This window comes from Passer domesticus, chromosome 3, assembly GCF_036417665.1.
Source record: "Passer domesticus isolate bPasDom1 chromosome 3, bPasDom1.hap1, whole genome shotgun sequence".
Lineage (NCBI taxonomy): Eukaryota > Metazoa > Chordata > Aves > Passeriformes > Passeridae > Passer > Passer domesticus.
Genome location: NC_087476.1, coordinates 606,984 through 626,498, shown reverse-complemented (window position 1 = coordinate 626,498; position 19,515 = coordinate 606,984). Strand labels below are relative to the sequence as shown.

The 19,515-nt window shown below is 52.6% G+C and overlaps 1 protein-coding gene across 9 annotated transcripts in view; it reads left to right on the top strand.

Annotated features, from left to right (window-relative positions):
* DTNB (dystrobrevin beta) overlaps nucleotides 1-19,515 on the top strand; it is a 190,764-nt gene that overhangs the window by 55,752 nt on the left and 115,497 nt on the right. For all 9 annotated transcript variants that reach the window (XM_064411445.1, XM_064411446.1, XM_064411442.1 and 6 more), the window contains one exon: nucleotides 17,322-17,399. In XM_064411445.1, the coding sequence (XP_064267515.1) occupies nucleotides 17,322-17,399 (78 nt within the window). The remainder of the gene's footprint in view (nucleotides 1-17,321; nucleotides 17,400-19,515) is intronic.

The window sequence follows — 19,515 nt, the reverse complement described above, 5'->3', positions numbered from 1 at the left end:
GCGCCGTGTCAGACACGTGGGGCCTTGGCCTCACATCCACGTCCCCTCCCCATGGCATTATTGTCACCCTGCTGCTGTCACCTCCCCGTGGAGCTGGTGGGATGGCTGGGGTGGAAAAGCACTGCACTGGTGTTGGTTTGAGCAGCCCGAGGCCACTCTGCTCCCCCCCCCCCCGCCAGATTTCACCTCAGAAGGAAAAACTGAGAGAAAAAGACCCAAACAAGCTGGAGTCCTTTTCCAGAGGCTGGGGGGAACTGTTCCCATCTAGGAGAGGGCGAGGAGGGGCAGCACTGGGATCTCATTCCAGGAGAGTGGAGCACTCCCATTGCCACGAGGGTGGAGCCATTTGCAGCCGAGGGTGAGGGGAGCTGCTCTCTGCTTTTATTTAACAGCAGGCAGTGGTGGCTGTGCCCCAGTCCCTGCGTGGAGAGCCAGCTGCTGGGACGGGGATGTCCCTGTGCCCACCCCAGGCTGTGCTGCCCTGCCCTGCCCTGCCCAGACCCCTGCTTCCACTGAGTGCCTCCTTTAACAGTGTGGCATTCCTTAAGGACAGGCTGGAGGCTAAAATGCCAAAATGCTGGACAGGTGAGAGCTGCAGAGCTTTTCCTGGTGGTGTGAGCAGTGTAGAGCTCCAGACCTGCACCAGCAGCTGCCCTCCCAGCCCAGCTTGGGGCTGATTGCTGCTTTGCTCTGTGCTGGTTCCCTGCAGCTCCTGCCTCCCTGGGGATTGGGAATCCTCAGGGAATGCCTCTCCCAGAGCTGCCTTGGTGCAGGGAGGGATTGGTCTGAGTCCATGGAATATAAATCCTGCTCTGCTTTCCTTGGGGCAGTTGCACTTGAATTGGAGAGAGCCCAGGGGTCAGTCCTGCTGCTCAGTTCAGAGCTGGAGTGGCTTCTCAGGAGTTCATCCCCTTCTCCAGGCAAATGGCTCATCAGAGCCCAGGGACAGGGCTCTCCATGGCCCACAGCTCATGGCCTGTTCCATCTCCACAGCATGGCCTGCTCCTTCCCCACAGCTCATGGCCTGCTCCTTCCCCACAGCTCATGGCCTGTTCCATCTCCACAGCATGGCCTGCTCCTTCCCCACAGCTCATGGCCTGCTCCTTCCCCACAGCTCATGGCCTGTTCCATCCCCACAGCTCATGGCCTGTTCCATCTCCACAGCATGGCCTGCTCCTTCCCCACAGCTCATGGCCTGCTCCTTCCCCACAGCTCATGGCCTGTTCCTTCCCCACAGCTCATGGCCTGTTCCATCTCCACAGCTCATGGCCTGTTCCTTCCCCACAGCTCATGGCCTGTTCCTTCCCCACAGCTCATGGCCTGCTCCTTCTCCACAGCTCATGGCCTGTTCCTTCCCCACAGCTCATGGCCTGCTCCTTCCCCACAGCTCATGGCCTGTTCCTTCCCCACAGCTCATGGCCTGTTCCTTCCCCACAGCTCATGGCCTGTTCCTTCTCCACAGCTCATGGCCTGTTCCATCCCCACAGCTCATGGCCTGTTCCTTCCCCACAGCTCATGGCCTGTTCCTTCCCAACAGCTCATGGCCTGTTCCATCCCCACAGCTCATGGCCTGCTCCTTCCCCACAGCTCATGGCCTGTTCCTTCCCCACAGCTCATGGCCTGTTCCTTCCCCACAGCTCAGGGCCTCTTCCTTCCCCACAGCTCATGGCCTATTCCTTCCCAACAGTTCAGGCCTTTTCTTTCCCTTCCCTTCCCTTCCCTTCCCTTCCCTTCCCTTCCCTTCCCTTCCCTTCCCTTCCCTTCCCTTCCCTTCCCTTCCCTTCCCTTCCCTTCCCTTCCCTTCCCTTCCCTTCCCTTCCCTTCCCTTCCCTTCCCTTCCCTTCCCTTCCCTTCCCTTCCCTTCCCTTCCCTTCCCTTCCCTTCCCTTCCCTTCCCTTTTCCCTTCCCAATCCATTACTGCTTTCATTCACTACCTGGCATTTCCTTCACCTTCCAACCCATCACTGCCTTTCCCTCCCAGCCTGAAATTTCCTTTCCCTTCCCAACCAGACATTTTCTTCCCCTTCCTGCTCCATCCCTGCCTTTCCTTCCTGCTCCAATCCTGCCTTTTCCTTCCTGATCCATCACTATTCCCATTCCTACTCCTATTCCTACTCCTACTCCCATTCTCGTTCCCATTCCCATCCCTGTCCCTGTTCCTAGGGACAGTGGGGACAGGGCTGGACAGCTCCTGCAGGGACAGGGACATGGGGACATGTCACACCTCCTGCAGGGACAGGGACAGGGCTGGACAGCTCCTGCAGGGACAGGGACGTGGGGACAGGGACAGCTGCCCAGACACTCCTGGCAGCAGCTCAGAGGCATCTGCTGTGTGCTGAGAGCTTTAATTAAATACAAACCCAATGCCCTAAAAAGGCACAGGATGGGGACACGGGGCCTGCTGGGCAAGGACAGCTCTGGGACAGCAGGCACTGACCTGTGCACAGAGCCTGGCAGCAGGGATTCATGTCCCAGGGACATCTCAGGGACAAAAAGGACCCACTGGGGTTGGTGTGAGGGACACGAGGCCTCTGTGCCACCACTGAAACAACAAAAATAGCAAAAATATCAATAAACCCCCCTGGCATGGTGTGAGGGGCTGGAGGCAGGGAGGTTTTCTGTGGAACCCAGCTCCAGACAGGAATTGCTGCAGGCCCCGGGGAGTCACTCTTGGGGTGCCCAGGGGTTGGTTGTGTTTGATTTGGGTGAGGGCATCAGCACCCACAAATAAACAGGGGCAGAGAATCCAGGAAAGCTGAGCTCTGCTGCAGCTGAGTAAATAAAGAATGGAAATATTAATAACTAGGGGAGTTTAACAATACTTGGCCAAAGGTTCCAGGGGAAAACAAGGCTTGGAAGGGGAAAAACCCCAGCTGTGCTCTTTGAGGGAGGGAGGAAACACAAAAGTAGGAAGAAGGAATGTAAACAATGAGTTAGGAGTTTTGTGAGTGGTTTCCAGGCTGAGGTTTGGCACAGGGGCAGCAATGAGCTGTGGTGAGAGAGGGGCTGGGGAGGGAATGGAGCCCCAGGAGAGGCTGAGGGAGCTGGGAAGGGAATGGAGCCCCTGGAGAGGCTGAGGGAGCTGGGAAGGGAATGGAGCCCCAGCAGAGGCTGAGGGAGCTGGCAAGGGGCTCAGCCTGGAGAAAAGGAGGCTCAGGGGGGACCTTGTGGCTCTGCACAACTCCCTGCCAGGAGGGGACAGCCAGGGGGGGTCGGGCTCTGCTGCCAGGGAACAGGGACAGGACAAGGGGAAATGGCCTCAGGCTGGGCCAGGGCAGGCTCAGGGTGGGCACCAGGAGGAATTTGCCCATGGAAAGGGTGCTCAGGCCTTGGCAGGGGCTGCTCAGGGAGGGTTGGAGTGCCCATCCCTGCATGTGTCACCTGGATGTGGCACTGAGTGCCCTGGGCTGGGATAAGGTGGGGATCAGAATTCACAGAATTCCCACAATCCCACACAATCCTCAGGTTGGAAGAGACCTCCAAGACCATCGAGTCCAACCCAGCCCAAACACCTGAACTCAGCCCTGGCCCCCAGTGCCACATCCAGGTTCTTTTTCAATACATCCAGGGATGGGGACTCCACCACCTCCCTGGTCCCTGGGAATTCCCAAATTCCCACAATCTCCAGGCTGGAAGAGACCTCCAAGCCCATGGAGTCCAGCCCAGCCCCAAGAGCTCAGCTCAGCCCTGGCCCCCAGTGCCACATCCAGGCTTTGTTAAACACCCCCAGGGATGGGGACTGCAGCACCTCCCCGGGCAGAGCATTCCAGAACTTCATCACCTTGCTGGAAAAACCTTCTCCCTGCTATCCAGCCTGAATTCCCTGGTGCAGCTGGAGGCTGTGTGCTCTGGTTCTGTCAGTGCTGCCAGGCTCAGGTGGGCCCTGCTGCTGTGGGATCTTCTCCCTCCCCAGGGTTTGGGGTTCTGGGGTGACCCGGGGGATGCTGCAGTTCCCTGTCTGTTTTCAGTTCCAGCTGCACCCTGAGGAGATTTCCCAGTTCCCCAAAGAAACATAAAAAAATATGTAAATTTTTTATTTAGAGATGGGGTGACTAAAAAACATTTCAGAAACTTTTATTCTATTTTCAATCTCATATAAAAACCAAAACAATGCAAGCATTACAATTCACACTATCATCATCAACAATTAACTATTTCCTAATTACAGTACACTAGAAACATTTTTTAACTTATAAACATTTTTAAATTTATCAACTTTTACCACTCTATATTATAAATGTCTTAAAACTAATTATTTAAAATTATACTTTATTAATCCTAATACAGTATCTCTTTTATAATTCTACTTCTCTAAAATACCTAATATTTTTTATAAAACCATCTTTTAAAATTTATTTTTAATTCAATTTTTCTCTCAACAATATCCTATTTTATAATATTTCTATTATACTATTTATAATATTTATATTTTTCTAATATTTCTAAGTTAACATTTCTTTCTCTCAAAGTTCACGTACAAATACACACTATATAAACTTCCTGTCAAGTTTTTAAAATTTTCTACAGATTTATTTCCCACACTTTCTGCGGGTTCATTTACATTAACGAGTGGGGGTGTTAATTATGAGCACTGGAAGATGGAGCAGACCCCACCCAGCAGGAGATGTGGGCAGGGTTTTTGGGGAGGAATCTGTGCCGGGGGTTTGGATCTAGGATGGCTCACAGCAGCTTTTGGGGCTCGTGGTCTGCAGGAGGCTGAGCGTGCATTTTGGGGGGGATTTTGTGACCTGGGATGGTGACAGGACCCAGGAGCATCAGCAGGAGAGGCTCCCTGTGGTGCTGGGGCCCTGGAAAACCCTGGCAGGGACCAGTGAGGTGTTCAGGGGCTGGGGATGGGTTTGGGGATGTGGGCAGTGCCCAGCCAAGGACTCGGGGAATGCAGGATAACCCCCAGGGCTTCAGGAAAGCTTGGATGGCTCTAAAAACACCAGTAAGAGAGAAATTCTGTTATTCTGGAACTGTTACTGTATAATCCTGGAACCCTGGCAGATGGGCTTGGCAGGGAGCAGGAGCTGGAGGGAGGCACCTTCAGAGTAATGAATGTGGAATGTGAAAATCAGAGGATCCCAGGTTTGGGATGGAGGGGACCTCAAAGGCCACCAGTGCCACCCCTGCCGTGGCAGGGACACTGCCACTGTCCCAGGTGCTCCCAGCCCTGTCCAGCCTGGCCTGGGGCACTGCCAGGGGTCCAGGGGCAGCCACAACAATGAAACAAGATGTTTTTAAATAGTGAATGTGAGGAAATAATTAGAATATTACCCAGGTGGTGCTGGATTTGCACCTTTAAGACCAGGACAAGAGTGTTTTTTAAATCCACCCAGAACTGCATCAGGCTGGTGCTCCCTGAGTGGTGGAAGCTCTGTTATCTCAGTGCTTCTCACTGCTTTAGCAGATGTGAAAAATGCAGGCAGAAATGTGAGTGGAGCCTCAGAGTCAGGGATTTTGCTGCATCCACTGTTCAGCCCCAGATGTGCATCCCTGAGGGAATCAGGGATTTGCTCCCCTCACGTTCCCAGGGATAAGGGAGTGTTTCTGCAGCCACCTTCACCTGCATCCCTGCAGCCAGGCTGGGGCAGTGATAGCAGAAATGGAAATTCTGCAATTTCCTGCTGGTCTGGGGCACTCTGCATTCCCTGATCTCCCTGCTCCTCCTCCAGGCTGCTGCTCTGCTCCCAGGGGACAGGGACAGGACAGGCAGAAATGGCCTCAAGGAGGGCTCAGGGTGGACACCAGGAGGAATTTCCCCATGGAAAGGGTGCTCAGGCCTTGGCAGGGGTGCCCAGGGAGGTTTGGGGTGTCCAGGGAATTCCTGGATGTGGCACTGAGTACCCTGGGCTGGGGGCGAGGTGGGGATGGGGCACAGCTTTGACTGGGAAGGATTTTCCTGTTTTTTTTCAGGAATTCTGTCTGGGTGGGAGTTTCCTGGCTGTCAGAGAGTGATTCCATGCAGATCATGTTTGGGTTGAGGTGCCAGCTCACTGAATGCAGCTCGGAGGCTGCCCTTTTTCTGGGATGGCAGAGTGTGGGACGGGAATGATGGCACCTGCTGGTTGTGTGTGCCTGCTGAAGCAGAGATGGGGTTGGCATGGAGCACTTCTTCTGGGAGGAATCATTCCAAGTGCTCCATCACCTCCCTGGGGGCTTGGGATGGACTCCAGACCCACCTAATGTAAATTTTGGCATTAAATCTTTGATTTTAAAGTGTCATGGAGGTGGCACAGCCACCCCATGCCAGGGCTGGATGGGAGATTGGGATTAGGAATTGTTCCCTGGCAGGGTGGGCAGGGGCTGGGATGGAATTCCCAGAGCAGCTGGGGCTGCCCCTGGGTCCCTGGCAGTGTCCAAGGCCAGGCTGGACCCTGGGACACCCTGGGGCAGTGGCAGTGTCCCTGCCATGGCAGGGGTGACCTGTGGGCTTGGTTTTTCCAGGAGTGTTTTTCTGCTGTTCCACTGCAGAGCTGGAGCAGGAGCCAAAGTAGGAACAGGAGCAGGAGCTGGGAGCAGGAGCAGATCTGGAACAGGAGCTGGGAGCAGGAGCAGGATCTGCAGCAGGGACAGGATCTGGGATCTGGAGCAGGATTTGAGAGCAGGATCAGGATCTGTGGCAGGATGTGGGACGGGATCTGGGATCTCTGGAAGGATCTGGAGCAGGATCTGGAGCAGGAACGATGTGGAGCAGGATCTGTAGCAGGATCAGGATCTGTGGCAGGATGTGGATGAGGGATCTGGAGCAGGCTGTGGGGCAGGATCTGTAGCAGGATCAGGATCTGTGGCAGGATGTGGATCAGGGATCTGTGGCAGGCTGTGGGGCAGGATCAGGCTGTGGGGTAGGAGCAGGATCTGTAGGGCAGGAGCAGGATCTGTGGGACAGGATGAGGCTGTGGGGCAGGAGCAGGCTGTGGGGCAGGATCAGGCTGTGGGGCAGGATCAGGCTGTGGGGCAGGAGCAGGATCTGTGGGGCAGGAGCAGGATCTGTGGCAGGCTGTGGGACAGGATCAGGCTGTGGGCAGGAGCAGGATCTGTGGGACAGGAGCAGGATCTGTGGGGCAGCTCTGTCCCTGTGGGGCAGCTGCCCTGCCTGTCCCTGCCGGAGCACAGCCTGCCTGCACCCGAGCTCCTTCCCTGCCTTTCCACGGCGAGCACAGCGCGGACACGGGGAACGCTGCTGGGGTGTGGGATGTGGGGTGTGGGGTGTGGGATATGGGATATGGGGTATTGGATAGGGGATATGGGATATGGGATATTGGATATTGGGGTATGGGATATTGGGACTTGGGGTACAGGATATGGGATGTGGGATATGGAATATTGGGGTGTGGGATAGGGGATAGGGGATATGGATATGGGATAGGGGATACAGGGTATGGGGTATTGGATATTGGGGTGTGGGATAGGAGATAGGGGATATGGATATGGGATATGGGCTATAGGGTATGGGATATGGGATATGGGATAGGAGCTATAGGGTATGGGATATGGGATATGGGATATTGAATATTGGGATACTGGATGTTGGGATTTGGGACACGGTATACAGGATACTGGGATATGGGATATTGAGATACTGGATATTGGGGTATTGGATACTGTGATATTGAGCTATTGAGATATTGGATATTGGGATACTGGATATGGGATATTGTGATATTGAGATATTGGATATTGGGATACTGGATACTGTGATATTGGGGTATTGAATATTGGGATATTGGGTATGGGATACTGTGATATTGAGATACTGGGATATTGGATACTGTGATATTGGAATATTGGATATTGAGATGTTGGATATTTTTATATTGGGGTATTGGATAGTGTGCTATTGAGATATTGGATATTGAGATATTGGATACTGTGATATTGGGGTATTGAATATTAGGATATTGGGTATGGGATACTGTGATATTGAGATATTGGGATATTGGATACTGTGATATGGACATTGGATACTGTGATATTGACATATTGGGATATTGGATATTGGATATGGAATACTGTGATATTGAGATATTGGATATTGGATATGGAATACTGTGATATTGGATATTGTATATGGGATACTGTTATTTTGAGATATTGGATATGGGATACTGTGATATTGGATCTTAGGATATTGGATACTGTGATATTGACATATTGGGATATTGGATACTGTGCTATTGAGATATTGGATATGGGATATTGGATGTGGGATACTGTAATATTGAGATATTGGATTCTGTGCCATTGAGCTATTGGGATGTTGGATATTGGGGTATTGGATACTGTGATATTGCGATATTGGATATTGGGATATTGGATATGGGATACTGTGATACTGAGCTATTGGGATGTTGGATATTGATACTGTGATATTGAGCTATTGGGATATTGGGGTATTAGATACTGTGATATTGAGATATTGGATATTGGGATATTGGATGTGGGGTATTGTGATATTGAGATACTGGATTCTGTGCTATTGAGCTATTGGGACGTTGGATATTGGGATTTTGGACATGGAATACTGTGCTATTGAGATATTGGATATTGGGATACGGAATACTGTGATATTGAGATATTGGATATTGAGACATTGGATACTGTGCTATTGAGATATTGGATATGAGATACTGTGATATTGAGATATTGGATATTGGATATGGAGTACTGTGATACTGGATATTGGATATGGGATACTGTGATATTGGATATTAGGATATTGGATACTGTGCTATTGAGATGTTGGATATTGGGATATTGGATGTGGGGTACTGTAATATTGAGATATTGGATTCTGTGACATTGAGCTATTGGGATATTGGGGTATTGGATACTGTGATATTGAGATATTGGATATTGGGATATTGGATGTGGGGTATTGTGATATTGAGATACTGGATTCTGTGCTATTGAGCTATTGGGATGTTGGATATTGGGATTTTGGACATGGAATACTGTGCTATTGAGATATTGGATATTGGGATACGGAATACTGTGATATTGACATATTGGGATATTGGATATTGGGATATTGAGCTATTGGGATATTGGATACTGGGATATTGGATGTGGGGTACTGTGATATTGAGATATTGGGATATCACCCAGCAGAAGGAGCAGGGACCCCCAGCTCGGGGGTTTAATTCTGAGAGGTTTATTTCAATTTCTTTTCAATTCTCATCAACCCATCACTCCTGCCCTGCTTGCCCGGTGCCACAGGGCTGCTCCCTGCCCGGGTGCTGAGGGCTCTGTGCCCTCCCCAGCCCCAGGAGAGGCAGCCTTGCTTTGGTGCCATCCTCACCCTCCCGGGGCCGTGTCTGCACCCACTCTGTGCCAACCCTGCTGCACCCCCAAAGGACCCAGCTTAGCCAAGCTCATTCCCGTCAGGAATCTCCTGGCCAAGGGTGGGAATAAACAACCACGGGAAGTTGTAACTTTTCATTTTTAATGCCATAAAGCCACGGGAAATGTCCCTGCCCGTGGCAGGGGGCTGGAGCTGCGTGGGATTTCAAGGTGCCCCCAGCCCAGCCCTGGCAGAGCTGGGCTTAGACAGAGCCGCAGAGCTCCTGGGCTGGGGGAGTGGGTGCCATTTGGGGTTTTATTTGGCTGGTTTGTGTGTGCCCAGGCCACATTTCATGGCACAGAGTCTGTTATAGGGGCACTCTGTGGATAATTTGTTAATTACTGGAGGGAACCCTCCCTGGGGGCGCAGAATTGCCAGAGGATTCCTGGCAGTGCCCAGGGCCGGGCTGGAGCAGCCTGGGGCAGAGCGAGGGGTCCCTGCCCATGGCTCTGGGGGGTTCAGGACAATATTCAGGAGAACATTCCCCCCTAAAGCCCAGCTCTTCCAGCTCCCCTTGGCGTGGGTGCACTTTGGTGAATACTGGGTGAGGAAGAGAAAGTTTTGTCCTTTTTTGTTAATTTATTTCAGATTAACTCATCCCGGGGGAAGGATGGAGTGAAATATAAGCAGCTGGTCAGTCAGGCTGGGCTCTGTGAGCCTGGGGTTTTTTTCCAAGCTGCTTTTTCATTCCGTGAGCCTCTTTTTCTGTCTTTCTTTGTTTGTTTGCTAAGGAAATCCTCGTGGGCGGCTGTGGGCTGTGTTTCCTCCTCCCCCCGACAGAGCAGCGTGGGCTAGATTTAAAAAAAAACAAAAAAAACGTTTGTAAGAAAGGAAAACTTAAAAAGCAGGGAAATGAAAACAAAAAAACCAAAAAAAATTAAAATTTTTTTTAAAAATCGAAAAAAATAATTAAAAAAATAATAATAATGAATCTTTTGAGGCAGTTTCTGCGGGCGGGTCCCCCCCGAGCAGCCGGGCCGCGTTCTCGGGGCTGCGCCGGCGGTGCCCGGGAGATGCGCGCTCCCGCGGCGGCCCCGTTGCCATGGGAACGGCGCGGTGCGCGCATCCCGGGATGGAGCCGGGCCGGGATGCGCGGCGGGCACCGGGCACCGGGCACCGGGCAGGTGGGTGTCCCGGGCCTGGCCCGGGCCGGGCTCTGCCGCTGGGAACGGCCCTGGATGGAGCGGCCCCGGGGCCGGGCGGCGCTCCGGCCCTGTGGGGTCGGCTCCGAGCGCTGTGGGGTCGGGTCCGAGCCCTGTAGGGTCGGCTGCGAGCGCTGTGGGGTCGGGTCTCTGTGCTCTGTAGGGTCGGGTCTCTGAGCTTTGCAGGATCGGCTCCCCGAGCTTTGTAGGATGGGTTCTTTGAGCTTTGTGGGGTCGGCTCTCCGAGCTTTGTAGGGTCGGTTCCTTGAGCTTTGTGGGATCGGCTCCCAGAGCGTTGTAGGGTCGGGTCTCTGTGCTCTGTAGGGTCGGTTCTTTGAGCTTTGTGGGATCGGCTCCCTGTGCTTTGTAGGATCAGCTCCGCGAGCTTTGTAGGGTCCGTTGTTTGAGCTGTGTAGGGTCGGCACCCCGAGCCTTGTAGGACTGGTTCTCTGAGCTCTGTGGGATCGGCTCCCCGAGCTTTGTAGGACTGGTTCTCTGAGCTTTGTGGGATCGGCTCCGAGTTGTGTAGGATCGGTTCCCCGCGCTTTGTAGGGTCATTTCCGAACCTTGTAGGATCGGCTCCCAGAGCTTTGTAGGACTGGTTCTTTGAGCTTTGTGGGATCGGCTCCCAGAGCTTTGTAGGATCGGTTCCGAGACCCTTGTAGGATCGGGGCTCTGTGCTCTGTAGGATCGGCTCCCCGAGCTGTGTAGGATCGACTCCCGTAGCTGTGTAGGGTCGGCTCCGCGAGCTTTGTGGGATCGGCTCCCAGAACTTTGTAGGATCAGTTCTCTGAACTGTGTAGGATCGGCTCCTAGAGCTGTGTAGGGTCGGCTCCCAGACCTTTGTAGGATCGGCTCCCAGAGCTGTGTAGGGTCGGCTCCGCGGGGTGCAGGAGGATCACCCGGAAAGGAACGCGGCTTGGAGGGACGGAGGAGCGATGCGGAAAGGGATGGAGGGGCTGGGACAGGGGTGGGGGGGCTGGGATAGGGGTGGGGGGGCTGGGACAGGGGTGGGGGGGGCTGGGACAGGGATGGGGGGGCTGGGACAGGGGTGGGGGGGCTGGGATAGGGGTGGGGGGGCTGGGACAGGGGTGGGGGGGGCTGGGACAGGGATGGGGGGGCTGGGACAGGGATGGGGGGACTGGGATAGGGATGGGGGGGCTGGGACAGGGATGGGGGGGCTGGGACAGGGATGGGGGGACTGGGATAGGGATGGGGGGGCTGGGACAGGGATGGGGGGGCTGGGACAGGGATGGGGGGGCTGGGATAGGGGTGGGGGGGCTGGGACAGGGATGGAGGAGCTGCTCGGACAGGGGTGAGCTCAGGAGTGTTTGGGGTGGGCTCAGGAATGTTTGGGGTGAGCTCAGGGTATGTTTGGGCTGTTCTTGGGGTGTTTTGGGGCTGTTCTTGGGGTGAGCTCAGGCTGTTCTTGGGGTGAGCTCAGGCTGTTCTTGGGGTGGTTTTTGGGGTATGCTTGGGGTATGTTTGGGCTGTGCTCAGGGTGTTCTCGGGTGAGCTCAGGGTAAGTTTGGGATGTTCCCAGGCTGTTCTCGGGGTGTTTTTGGGGTGTTCTCAGGGTGTTTTTGGGGTGAGCTCAGGGTATGTTTGGGGTGTGCTTGGTCTGTCCTAAGGGTGTTCTTGGGTGTGCTCAGGCCGTGTTTGGGGTGTGCTCAGGCTGTTTTGGGGGTGGTTTTGGGGGTGTGCTCGGAGTATATTTGGGCTGTTCTCGGGCTGTTCTTGGGGTGTGCTTGGGCTGTCCTTGGGGTGGTTTTGGGATGTGCTCAGGCTGTTCTCGGGCTGTTCTCGGGGTGGTTTTGGGATGAGCTCGGGGTATATTTGAGCAGTTCTTGGGCTGTTCTCAGGCTGTTCTCGGGGTATGTTTGGGCTGTTCTCAGGCTGTTCTCGGGGTGTTTTTGGGCTGTTCTCAGGCTGTTCTCAGGGGGGGTTTTGGGCTGTTCTCAGGGTGTTCTCGGGGGGGGGTTGGGCTGTTCTCGGGGTGTTTTGGGGTGTGCTCGGGGTATGTTTGAGCTGTTCTCAGGCTGTTCTCGGGGGGGGTTGGGCTGTTCTTGGGGTGTTTTTGGGGTGTGCTCGGGGTATATTTGAGCTGTTCTCGGGGTGTTTTTGGGCTGTTCTTGGGCTGTTCTCAGGCTGTTCTTGGGCTGTTCTCGGGGTGGTTTTGGGGTGTGCTCGGGGTATATTTGAGCTGTTCTCAGGCTGTTCTCGGGGTGTTTTTGGGCTGTTCTTGGGCTGTTCTCAGGGTGTTTTTGGGCTGTTCTCAGGGTATGTTTGGGGTGTTCTCAGGGTGTTTTTGGGGGTGAGCTCAGGGTGTTTTTGGGCTGTTCTTGGGCTGTTCTCAGGGTGTTTTTGGATGAGCTCGGGGTATATTTGAGCAGTTCTCGGGCTGTTCTCAGGGTATGTTTGGGCTGTTCTTGGGCTGTTCTCGGGGTGTTTTTGGGGTATATTTGGGCTGTTCTCAGGCTGTTCTCGGGGTGTTTTTGGGATGAGCTCGGGTATATTTGAGCAGTTCTCGGGCTGTTCTCGGGCTGTCTCGGGGTCTCAGTCCGGGCAGCCCAGCACAGGGAACACCCCAAACATTCCCTGTTCCCATTCCCGTTGCCCAGCTCGGAGCAGGGCAGGGCAGAGCCCCCTCCCAGCCGTATTCTGCCTGTGGATCACCCCAGCATTCCCGATTTCCACACAGCCTGCAGAGGGGATGGAGGCACAGGGACCCTGGAGGTGCTCCCTGCCCTGCTGGGGACCTGGCACTCCCAGGAACTGGCTGGGAGATAAAACCAGCAGAGGTTTGGTGATAAAACGGCTCAGAAAACTAGACAGTAAATTGTATTGATCATCAGCAGGGGTTGCAGTGGTCCTCAGTGATTGATTTTCCTCAGTCCTCATCTGTAAAATCCCAATTATCTATTTATATTCTCGGGTCTGTGATTGTTCTTTAACTTCCCCTTAATTTATTTCTGACATCTGGAACAGAATCACCTTCAACTGTCTTTAAAATTACTACAAACCCTGTGAAGTGAACATTGAAATTTGTCATTCCTGCTGCTTAAAATCCCCTGGATCTGCACTTTTCCAGAGGACAGAGCTCAATCCCTGAGCCTCCTGCCCAGGCCCATGGAACAGGCAGGTAGAGAGGCACTGCCAGATCCCAACACGTTTGAAATGCTTCCCTCTGGCAGAAATTTAGGCTGCTATTTTTGGATTAGACGTCTCTAACCTACATTGTTGGTGGATTAGGAGTTGTTTGTGATTTTTCTCTGCCTCCTTTGTCGGGGTGGCTTTGGGCTCTTTGCTCCTGAGTGGCACCAGGGGCAGCAGGCACAGGAAAGGGCAGCTCCATGGAGGTACCAGGGGAGCTCAGAGCTGAGCTGGGCACCAGCCCAGGGGTGCCCAGGTGTGCCCAGGTGTGCCCAGGTGTGCCCAGGTGTGCCAGAGGCCCCTGGGCTGTGCCAGCTCTGGGGTGGCAGCAGGGCCAGGGCAGTGCCCGTCCCCTGTGCTGGCACTGCTGGGGCACCTCCAGTGCCAGGAGAGACCTGGGGGTGGTTTTCATTCCTCCCACGAGGAGGAAAAAACTGGGAATATTCAAATTCCACCTCAGCCTGTGCAGGAGGGGCTGAGGGCCTTTCTCAGCTGTGCCCCCTGCCCTCAGGGACACCCGGGCACCTTGCCCTCCTCAGCTCCTTCATTTGCACCATTAATTGCCTTGCACAGCCTGGGAATTCAGGTCACCCCAATTTCCAGGCAGGGAGGGCTTTGTTCCTGGCTCAGGGGGGAAACTGAGGCAGTCCCAGCAGCCCAGAGCTGCTCCAACAACCTGCTTTAAACTCTTTTTATTGAGCTGCAGGAGTCACAGGGAACAAACCCCCCCTTTCTGCTGGAAATTGGGGGGATTTTACCTCAGAGGTGAAAGGTCTGAGCTCCAGGCTGGGAAAAGGAGCCCAGAGCAGGAAGGAGGGAGAGGTCAGGATTCCTGGCTGCCCTGTGCCATCCCATGCCAGGGTGGTTCTCCCTGGAATGCAGCTCCATGGCATCCTGGCAGCTGCTCTGGGGCTGGGTCTGTGCCAGCCCACCCCTCCCTGGGGCTCTGTGCCTCCAGAACCATCTCCCCCAGGCCCAAATCTGTCCCCATCCCTTGTCCCAGTGAAGCCCGGCTGCTCCAGCAGCAGCAGATTCCCCTGGGATGAGTCCGTGGCTCTTTTAAAAACCTGACTGCAGTCAGAGCCTGTTTCCTGCTGCTCCCACTGCTCATTGCAGGGGGAGAACAGGCTGTGGGCACTGCCAGCTGTGCCTGGCCTCTGAGCCTGGCTGCAGGGCTGGCACAGCTGGATCTGTGTGCTCTCTGTCCCTCCTGCTCCCTGGCACGGGATCCCAGCCTGGGTTGGGTGGGGAAGGGGGCTTAAATCCCCCCAATGCCACCCCTGCCCTGGCAGGGACACTGCCACTGTCCCAGGGTGTGCCAGTGTCCAGCCTGGCCTTGGGCACTGCCAGGATCCAGGGGCAGCCCCAGCTGCTCTGGGCACCCTGTGCCAGTCCCTGCCCACCCTGCCAGGGAACAATTCCTCATTGCCAATCCCCACCCAGCCCTGCCCTCTGGCACTGGGAGCCATTCCCTGGCTCCTGTCCCTCCATCCTTGTCCCCAGTCCCTCTGCAGCTCACCTGGAGCCCCTCCAGGCCCTGTGGCAATTCTGCTCTCTCAGGATCCCTGTTTGCCCTGGGTTGTTTCTCTGTCCTCTCACAGGATCCCTGTTGTGTTGTTTCCTTTTGTATTTCCTGCCCTCTAACAGGATCCTTGTTTATTTTGGTTGTTTTCCTGCTCTCTCACAGGATCCCTGGCACTGCTGGGTTTTTTCTTTTTGTATTTTCTCCTTTCTAACAGGGTTCCTGTCACTGCTGTGTTGTTTCCTTTTGTATTTTCTCCTTTCTAACAGGATCCCTGCCAGTGCTGGGCTGTCCCTGGTGGTTTCTCTGCTCTCTCACAGGATCCCTGGCAGTGCTGAGCTCTTTCCTTGTGTGAATTCTGCTCTCACAGGATTTCTAGCAGTGCTGGACTCTTTCCTTATGGTTTCTCTCCTCTCTAACAGGGTCCCTGGCAGTGCTGAGCTCTTTCCTTTTGGTTTTTCTGCTCTCTGACAGGATCCCTGGCAGCGCTGGGTTGTCCCTGTTGGTTTTTATGCTCTCTCACAGGATCCCTGTCTGTGTTGGGTTGTTTCCCCTCCCTGACAACATCCCAGTCTGTGCTGGTTTGTTTCTTTGCACTCTAACAGGATCCCTGGCAGTGTTGGGCTGTCCCTGGTGGTTTTTATGGCCTCTCCCAGTCTCCCCGTCTGTGCTGGGTTGTCCCCATTGGTTTTTCCCCTCCCTGACAGGATCCCAGTCTGTTTTGGGTTGTTTCCTGTTGGTTTTTACCCTCCCAGTCTGTGTTGGGTTGTTTCCTGTTGGTTTTTACCCTCCCAGTCTGTGTTGGGTTGTTTCCCTGTTGGTTTTGTGCCCTCCCAGTCTGTGTTGGGTTGTTCCCTGTTGGTTTTGTGCCCTCCCAGTCTGTGTTGGGTTGTTCCCTGTTGGGTTTGTGCCCTCCCAGTCTGTGTTGGGTTGTTCCCTGTTGGTTTTGTGCCCTCCCAGTATGGTTTGGGTTGTTCCTGTTGGTTTTGTGCCCTCCCAGTCTGGTTTGGGTTGTTCCCTGTGGGTTTTGTGCCCTCCCAGTCTGTGTTGGGTTGTTCCTGTTGGTTTTGTGCCCTCCCAGTCTGGTTTGGGTTGTTCCTGTTGGTTTTGTGCCCTCCCAGTCTGGTTTGGGTTGTTCCTGTTGGTTTTGTGCCCTCCCAGTCTGGTTTGGGTTGTTCCCTGTTGGTTTTGTGCCCTCCCAGTCTGGTTTGGGTTGTTCCCTGTTGGTTTTGTGCCCTCCCAGTCTGTGTTGGGTTGTTCCCTGTTGGTTTTGTGCCCTCCCAGTCTGGTTTGGGTTGTTCCCTGTTGGTTTTGTGCCCTCCCAGTCGTGTGTTGGGTTGTTCCTGTTGGTTTTGTGCCCTCCCAGTCTGGTTTGGGTTGTTCCCTGTTGGTTTTGTGCCCTCCCAGTCTGGTTTGGGTTGTTCCTGTTGGTTTTGTGCCCTCCCAGTCTGGTTTGGGTTGTTCCCTGTTGGTTTTGTGCCCTCCCAGTCTGGTTTGGGTTGTTCCTGTTGGTTTTGTGCCCTCCCAGTCTGGTTTGGGTTGTTCCTTGTGTGTTTTGTGCCCTCCCAGTGTGGTTTGGGTTGTTCCCTGTTGGTTTTGTGCCCTCCCAGTCTGTGTTGGGTTGTTCCTGTTGGTTTTGTGCCCTCCCAGTCTGGTTTGGGTTGTTCCCTGTTGGTTTTGTGCCCTCCCAGTCTGGTTTGGGTTGTTCCCTGTTGGTTTTGTGCCCTCCCAGTCTGGTTTGGGTTGTTCCCTGTTGGTTCTGTGCCCTCCCAGTCTGTGTTGGGTTGTTCCCTGTTGGTTTTGTGCCCTCCCAGTCTGTGTTGGGTTGTTCCCTGTTGGTTTTGTGCCCTCCCAGTCTGGTTTGGGTTGTTCCTGTTGGTTTTGTGCCCTCCCAGTCTGGTTTGGGTTGTTCCCTGTGTGTTTTGTGCCCTCCCAGTCTGTGTTGAGTTGTTCCCTGTTGGTTTTGTGCCCTCCCAGTCTGTGTTGGGTTGTTCCCTGTTGGTTTTGTGCCCTCCCAGTCTGTGTTGGGTTGTTCCTGTTGGTTTTGTGCCCTCCCAGTCTGTGTTGGGTTGTTCCTGTTGGTTTTGTGCCCTCCCAGTCTGTTGTGGGTTGTTCCTGTTGGTTTTGTGCCCTCTCACGGGGTCCCTCTTTCCCGCAGCCCCCCCCGGCCCGTGACCAACATGAACGAGGCCATGGTGACCCACGCGTCCTCCGGAGCTGCCACGCCAACCAAAAGGTACAGAGCCCCGTGGGGCTGGTGCCAGCTGGGCACGGGGTGCCAGGGCTGCCAGGGGTGCCAGGCGTGTCAGGGGTGTCAGGGGTGCCAGTTGTGCCAGCTCTCCTGAGCCCCTCAGAGTCCCTGCCAGCTGGGATTGCAGGTGTCCAGCTGGGACAGAAGGTGTGCCAGGTTTGCCAGCTGTGCCAGCTGTGCCAGCTGAGCAGGGTTTCCAGCTGTGCCAGGGCTGTGCCTGCTGTGCCAGCTGAGCAGGGTTTCCAGCTGTGCCCGGGCTGTGCCTGCTGTGCCAGCTGAGCAGGGTTTCCAGCTGTGCCCGGGCTGTGCCTGCTGTGCCAGCTGAGCAGGGTTTCCAGCTGTGCCAGGGCTGTGCCAGCTGTGCCAGCTGAGCAGGGTTTCCAGCTGTGCCAGGGCTGTGCCAGCTGTGCCAGCCCCCCCGGAGGATGCCCTGCAGGAGTTTCTCTCTCTCTCCAGGACTCCTGGTGCCTCAGCTGGTGCCGCCTGGCAGTGCCAGGGTGCCCGGGGAGGTTTTGCCTTTCCCTCACTGGCACTGCCCAGCTGCTGTGCCCCCAGCTCTGTCCCTGTGCCCCCTCCCAGGTGACCCCGCTCAGTGCCAGAGGGTAATAAATAAATAAATAAATACAAATAAATGCAAATAAATAAATAGAATAGAAGTAAATATTTTAGTATAAATAAACATTATACTACAAATAAATAAATAAATATTTCTGCTGAGATGCAGGCTGAGCTTGGCAGAGCTGGGCAATAAATAAATACAAATAAACATAAATAAATACAAATAAATATATAAAGAAATATATAAATAAACATAATATAAATAAATATTATAGTATAAATACATATTATATAGTAAATAAATAAATTAATATTACTGCCAAGCAGCGAGGTGCAAGCTGTGCTTGGCAGAGCTGGGTAATAATTAAATATAAATAAAAGAAATACAAATAAATATAGAAATAAATAAAAACCAAATAATTATTATGTTATATTATGTTATATTATATTACATTACATTACATTACATTATATTATATATAAATAAATGTTCCTGCCAGCAGCGAGGTGCAGGCTGTGCTTGGCAGAGCTGTGTAATAAATAAATAAATAATATATACATGTAATATAAATATATTATATTATATTATATTATATTATATTATATTATATTATATTATGAATAAATAAATATTCTTGACGAGGATCGAGGTGCAGGCTGTGCTTATCAGAGCTGGGTAATAAATAAATAAATAATATATACATGTAATATAAATATATTATATTATATTATATTATATTATATTATATTATATTATATTATATTATATTATATTATGAATAAATAAATATTCTTGACGAGGATCGAGGTGCAGGCTGTGCTTGGCAGAGCTGGGTAATAAATAAATAAAATTTTTAAAAGAAAACAAAAAACAAATAAATAGAAATAAATATATAAATAAATATAAATAAATATAATATTATAATATGAATAAATATTATATTATGAATAAATAAATATTCCTGCCAAGGAGCGAGGTGCAGGCTGTGCTTGGCAGAGCTGGGTAATAAATAAATAAAATTCTAAAAAAGAAAAAAAATTAGATATAAATATATAAAGAAATATAATATAAATAAATATAATATTATAATATTAAAAATAGTATATTATACATAAATAAATAAATAAACATTCCTGCCAAGGAGCGAGGTGCAGGCTGTGCTTGGCAGGGCTGGGTAATAAATAAATAAAATTCTAAAAAAGAAAAAAAATTAGAAATAAATATATAAATAAATATAATATAATTAAATAGTCTATTATAAAGAAATCCAGAACTCCTCCTGCAGGGAGTCTGGGGCTGCGGTGCCGCTCCCCGGGGCACAGAGCCTTCCCAGGGCCCTACAGGAATGCCCCAGGAGAGGCTGCCAGGCAGGTGGCACTGCCAGGCGGGTGGCACTGCCAGGCAGGTGGCACTGCCAGGCAGGTGGCACTGCCAGGCGGGTGGCACTGCCAGGCAGGTGGCACTGCCAGGCAGCTGGCACTGCCAGACAGGTGGCACTGCCAGGCAGGTGGCACTGCCAGGCACGTGGCACTGCCAGGCAGG